We start from the raw sequence: 6,000 nt of genomic DNA, 5'->3' as shown, positions 1-6,000 counted from the left end.
TCTCCTCCTCCTCCTCCTCTCCCCCTCTCTCCTCCTCTCTCCTCCTCCTCTCTCCTCCTCCTCTCCTCCTCCTCTCTCCTCCTCCTCCTCTCTATCCTCTCTCCTCCTCCTCTCTCCTCCTCCTCCTCTCTATCCTCCTCTCTCCTCCTCCTCTCTCCTCCTCCTCTCTATCCTCCTCTCTCCTCCTCCTCCTCTCTATCCTCCTCTCCTCTCCTCCTCTCCTCCTCCTCCTCTCCTCCTCTCTTAAACCCTGGTGAATATTAATCGAGTCTAAATGAGCTGAAATGAGTTTGAACGCCGTGGTCCCGCCCCCCGCTGTGCTCCCGGCCAATCGTGTGCGTCCTCTCTGCGTGGGCCAATCAGGCGCTCGGCTGGAGGTGTGACTGATGGACAGAGGACATTAGCGTCGCCGCGGGAGACGTGACGCACCACCGACCTGTTTATCAGCATCAGGAGATTTATATGTGAGATGCCCTCCCATCCTCCTCCTGTGTGTCAGATGCCCTCCCATCCTCCTGTGTGTCAGATGCCCTCCCATCCTCCTCCTGTGTGTCAGATGCCCTCCCATCCTCCTGTGTGTCAGATGCCCTCCCGTCCTCCTCCCGTGTGTCAGATGCCCTCCCGTCCTCCTCCCGTGTGTCAGATGCCCTCCCGTCCTCCTCCCGTGTGTCAGATGCCCTCCCGTCCTCCTCCCGTGTGTCAGATGCCCTCCCGTCCTCCTCCCGTGTGTCAGATGCCCTCCCATCCTCCTGTGTGTCAGATGCCCTCCCGTCCTCCTGTGTGTCAGATGCCCTCCCATCCTCCTCCTGTGTGTCAGATGCCCTCCCGTCCTCCTCCTGTGTGTCAGATGCCCTCCCGTCCTCCTCCTGTGTGTCAGATGCCCTCCCATCCTCCTCCTGTATGTCAGATGCCCTCCCGTCCTCCTCCTGTGTGTCAGATGCCCTCCCGTCCTCCTCCTGTGTGTCAGATGCCCTCCCATCCTCCTCCTGTGTGTCAGATGCCCTCCCATCCTCCCAGGTTCCATTTACAATGAAAAAACACAGTTTGTTCTAAACAGTTTTATTAAAATGATGCAAAAACCTCAAAAAGATCAAATAAAATAACAACATGAATCTGGACACAAAGATTTCACACTTTTCAGAATAAAAACGCTCCAAAGACACGTTTAAACACGACGAACACGAGAACATGAACTCGACCCCGACCCTGAGTCTGGGTCTGAGTCTCTGGGACTTTGATAAAATCTCTGGAACTGAAGCTGATTTTCGGTTGAGAATCTTTGATTTCAGAAAACTCCAAAACAACTTCTCACTGGTTTTGTCTAATAAATAGATTTGACTCATTTATTTACAATAAACAACAGAACCAGACACAGTCCTGGTCCTGGTCTGGTCCTGGTCTCAGTCCTGGTCCTGGTCTCAGTCTTGGTCCTGGTCCAGTCCTGGTCCTGGTCTCAGTCCTGGTCTCAGTCCTGGTCCTGGTCTCAGTCCTGGTCCTGGTCTCAGTCCTGGTCTCAGTCCTGGTCCTGGTCTCAGTCCTGGTCTCAGTCCTGGTCCTGGTCTGGTCCTGGTCTCAGTCCTGGTCCTGGTCTCAGTCCTGGTCTCAGTCCTGGTCTCAGTCCTGGTCCTGGTCTGGTCCTCACTGGGTCTTCATGCAGACCACACAGCGCCCGATGTTCTGATCCTTTTGTGGGTTTTGGCTCAGACTGATCTGTCTCCTGGATCTGAGATAGTCCCGGTCCCGGTCTTTGTCCCGGTCTTTGTCCCGGTCTTGGTCCCGGTCTTGGTCCCGGTCCTGGACTCGTGTGAGCCAGAAGCTGTAGATGTTGGAGAAGTAGTGGCAGGTTCCTCTGGGGCCCTGACACTCGACAAACGGCTGAGGCCTGAAGATCTGAAGACAGGACCCAGACGAAGTGAGAGACTGTCCTCCTCCTTCATCCCCCGCTCCAGTGTGCTGAAAGAGAGACAGGTGAGAGACAGGTGAGACAGGTGAGAGACAGGTGAGACAGGTGAGAGACAGGTGAGAGACAGGAGAGACTGTCCTCCTCCTTCATCCCCCGCTCCAGTGTGCTGAAAGAGAGACAGGTGAGAGACAGGTGAGACAGGTGAGAGACAGGAGAGACAGGTGAGAGACAGGTGAGAGAGGAGAGAGACAGGTGAGACAGGTGAGAGACAGGTAAGACAGGTGAGAGATAGGTGAGAGACAGGTGAGAGAGGACAGAGACAGGGAAGAGACAGGTGAGAGGCAGGTGAGACAGGTGAGAGAGGAGAGAGACAGGTGAGACAGGTGAGGAGAGAACACCTGCTGCACAGAGGAGAACACATCCTTAAATTATTAATAAACTAAAATATCCCCCCCATCACTCCACTGGTGTAGGTGTAGTGTTTATGTAGGTGGGGACGACAGGGGACGACAGGGGACATCAGGGGACAAACATCATATTATATCTTATATATATTAAACTGTGTGAGACTCACCATGAGGAAGGAGTACCCGCTCCACAGTGGCGCCCACGTCGGGGGGCACGTTGGGGCCTGGGGGGCCTGGGAGTGAAGGGCCACAGCGGAGCTCGGGCTCTCACACACGACACAGCGACTGATGTGCTCGCCAATAGCCCCGCCCACCACAGGGAGCGCCGGCACCGCCCCCGACGCAGACAGCCAATAGGATTTATCGTTCCTCGAGGAGTACGAGCAGTGGGCGGAGTTACAGGAGGAGAAGGGCATCGTGGAGAAGATTCGCACGCACGAACCCGCTTGGCCTGAAGAACGTACCACAAATACACAACATTTAATATAATGATCTATAAAAGTACAGGAGACTCACATACACAAATCCCCCGGTTAGGGTATGTGTGGTTGTGTGGGTCAGTTGTGTGGGTCGGTTGTGTGGGTCGGTTGTCTCTTACCCAGGTCCTGGGTGTGAGCCTTCTCTTGACCCTCCAGATACAGTAGACTGTATCCGCTCCACAGCGCCCTCATGTGGACGGGGCACACGGGGACGCTCTGTGATTGGCTGTGGACGACCAATAGGAATCCAACGCTTAACATGTGGAAGGGGCCGGGCAGACCGCGGTCACCGGTTGGCCCGGGGTCACCTGAAACAGGACGTGACACCAAACATAGGTCAGACTCACCTCCACAGACCCCGCCCACCTGTCCTCAGTTTGAGTCAGAGCCGAATCTGAGTCACTCCGCGCGCGCTCAGACGCCTCCGCGCGCGCACTCAGACGCCTCCGCGCGCGCTCAGACGCCTCCGCGCGCGCTCAGACGCCTCCGCGCACGCTCAGACGCCTCCGCGCACGCTCAGACGCCTCCGCGCACGCTCAGACGCCTCCGCGCCTCTGTGCTCACCTCCCCCTCTCTCCTGTGTGCTCACCTCCACACCCCCTCTCTCCTCTGTCCCCCTCCTGCCCCTCGTCTCCTGGGTCTCCTCTGGGGCCTGGTGGTCCTGTGTCTTCAAAGAATCCCGGGTCTCCACGTTCTCCTTTGGCCCCTGCACAAATCACTCAGTAAATACAAGGACATGGTGGAGGACATGGACATGGTGGAGGACATAGTGGAGGACATGGAGGAGGGCACAGTTGGGGACATGGACATAGTGGAGGACATGGACATGGTGGAGGACATGGACATAGTGGAGGACATGGACATAGTGGAGGACATGGACATGGTGGAGGACATGGACATAGTGGAGGACATGGACATGGTGGAGGACATAGTGGAGGACATGGACATGGTGGAGGACATGGACATGGTGGAGGACATGGACATGGTGGAGGACATAGTGGAGGACATGGAGGAGGGCACAGTTGGGGACATGGACATAGTGGAGGACATGGACATGGTGGAGGACATGGACATAGTGGAGGACATGGACATGGTGGAGGACATGGACATGGTGGAGGACATGGACATAGTGGAGGACATGGACATAGTGGAGGACATGGACATGGTGGAGGACATGGACATGGTGGAGGACATAGTGGAGGACATGGAGGAGGGCACAGTTGGGGACATGGACATAGTGGAGGACATGGACATAGTGGAGGACATGGACATAGTGGAGGACATGGACATAGTGGAGGACATGGACATGGTGGAGGACATGGACATGGTGGAGGACATAGTGGAGGACATGGAGGAGGGCACAGTTGGGGACATGGACATAGTGGAGGACATGGACATGGTGGAGGACATGGAGGAGGGCACAGTTGGGGACATGGACATAGTGGAGGATATACATGGTGGAAGAGATGGACACCTCAGAGACAGAGGAATAAAGCCCCAGTGTGGAGCTTTGCTGCAGCGCGTCACAAATGTAAAATGTGATCATTTATTACATTATACTTTATGCTGCTGTGAGCGCCCCCTACAGGGCACATGTCTCACCTGTGGCCCCGGTGCAACCTGGCTCTCCCTCTGACCCTGGGGCTCCTGGGGGCCCGGGGGGTCCCTGTGCTCCAGGGGAGCCTTTAGGGGCGGTGGAGGGGGGACAGGGGTTACTGTCTCCTGGGTCTCCTTTGGGTCCCAGAGGTCCCTGAGGGCCCCTGGCCCCCCGCCGGCCCTCAAAGCCCACACTCCCCATGGGCCCTTGGGGACCCGGGACGCCCATGAGACCAATGTCCCCCCGTGGTCCTGCGAGAAGAAACAGTGAATGAACAACCTGCATTTGACCCGTCCTTCAGTGTCTCTGGGTTAAACGTTTCTGGAGCCGTGGGCCCAACTCCAGATCTGGGTCTAGTCTTGGTCAGGTCTCAACTGGAGGATTTGACTTGTGCACAGGAAGAACATGCAAACTCCACACAAACGGCACACTGACCCCTAACCCCTGACCTCTGCCCCCTGACCCCACACTGACCTCTGCTGCCTCCTGACCTCACACTGACCTCTAACCCCTGACCCACACTGACCTCTGCCCCCTGGCTCTCCAGGCTGCCCTGCTCTCCCTCTGGAGCCCGGTGCTCCGGTTTGGCCCTTGTTCCCGGTGCAGCCTGAGTCTCCGTCGTCTCCTTCGTCTCCTTGAATTGGATCATTGGGACCAGGGTCTCCCACAGAGCCCTGCACACCTGACAGGAAGTGACATCACAGTTACACCTGACAGGAAGTGACATCACAGTTACACCTGACAGGAAGTGACATCACAGTTACTGATAGTGTGCAGAGAATGTGCAGAGTGAGAGTGTGCAGAGTGAGAGTGTAGAGAGTGAGAGTGTACAGAGTGAGAGTGTACAGAGTGAGAGTGTGCAGAGTGAGAGTGTGCAGAGTGAGAGTGTGCAGAGTGAGAGTGTAGAGAGTGAGAGTGTGCAGAGTGAGAGTGTGCAGAGTGAGAGTGTGCAGAGTGAGAGTGTGCAAAGTGAGAGTGTGCAGAGTGAGAGTGTAGAGAGTGAGAGTGTGCAGAGTGAGAGTGTACAGAGTGAGAGTGTGCAGAGTGAGAGTGTGCAGAGTGAGAGTGTAGAGAGTGAGAGTGTGCAGAGTGAGAGTGTACAGAGTGAGAGTGTGCAGAGTGAGAGTGTGCAGAGTGAGAGTGTAGAGAGTGAGAGTGTGCAGAGTGAGAGTGTACAGAGTGAGAGTGTGCAGAGTGAGAGTGTAGAGAGTGTGCAGAGTGAGAGTGTGCAGAGTGAGAGTGTACAGAGTGAGAGTGTGCAGAGTGAGAGTGTGCAGAGTGAGAGTGTACAGAGTGAGAGTGTGCAGAGTGAGAGTGTACAGAGTGAGAGTGTGCAGAGTGAGAGTGTAGAGAGTGAGAGTGTGCAGAGTGAGAGTGTAGAGAGTGTGCAGAGTGAGAGTGTGCAGAGTGAGAGTGTGCAGAGTGAGAGTGTAGAGAGTGAGAGTGTACAGAGTGAGAGTGTGCAGAGTGAGAGTGTGCAGAGTGAGAGTGTAGAGAGTGAGAGTGTGCAGAGTGAGAGTGTGCAGAGTGAGAGTGTAGAGAGTGTGCAGAGTGAGAGTGTACAGAGTGAGAGTGTACAGAGTGAGAGTGTGCAGAGTGAGTGTGCAGACTGAG

At 55.7% G+C, this 6,000-nt stretch overlaps 2 protein-coding genes across 2 annotated transcripts in view; both read right to left on the bottom strand.

The window, feature by feature from the left end:
* Nucleotides 1-481, bottom strand: part of ece2b (endothelin converting enzyme 2b) — an 8,193-nt gene extending 7,712 nt beyond the window's left edge. The window contains exon 1 of the mRNA XM_055225836.1: nt 430-481. Within this exon, the coding sequence (XP_055081811.1) occupies nt 430-481 (52 nt within the window). The remainder of the gene's footprint in view (nt 1-429) is intronic.
* A 1,142-nt stretch (nt 482-1,623) lies between these two features.
* Nucleotides 1,624-6,000, bottom strand: part of LOC117379925 (collagen alpha-1(I) chain-like) — a 29,285-nt gene continuing 24,908 nt past the window's right edge. The window contains exons 38-43 of the mRNA XM_055225835.1: nt 4,913-5,068; nt 4,427-4,637; nt 3,509-4,302; nt 2,909-3,097; nt 2,478-2,761; nt 1,624-1,953 (exon numbers count right to left, since the gene is read on the bottom strand). Of these exons, the coding sequence (XP_055081810.1) occupies nt 1,639-1,953; nt 2,478-2,761; nt 2,909-3,097; nt 3,509-4,302; nt 4,427-4,637; nt 4,913-5,068 (1,949 nt within the window). The 3' untranslated portion in view covers nt 1,624-1,638. The remainder of the gene's footprint in view (nt 1,954-2,477; nt 2,762-2,908; nt 3,098-3,508; nt 4,303-4,426; nt 4,638-4,912; nt 5,069-6,000) is intronic.

This window comes from Periophthalmus magnuspinnatus, chromosome 13 (assembly GCF_009829125.3).
Source record: "Periophthalmus magnuspinnatus isolate fPerMag1 chromosome 13, fPerMag1.2.pri, whole genome shotgun sequence".
In the NCBI taxonomy this organism is placed as follows: Eukaryota; Metazoa; Chordata; class Actinopteri; order Gobiiformes; family Gobiidae; genus Periophthalmus; species Periophthalmus magnuspinnatus.
The sequence above is the reverse complement of the archived record's forward strand: the minus strand, read 5'-3'. Positions and strand labels throughout refer to the sequence as shown.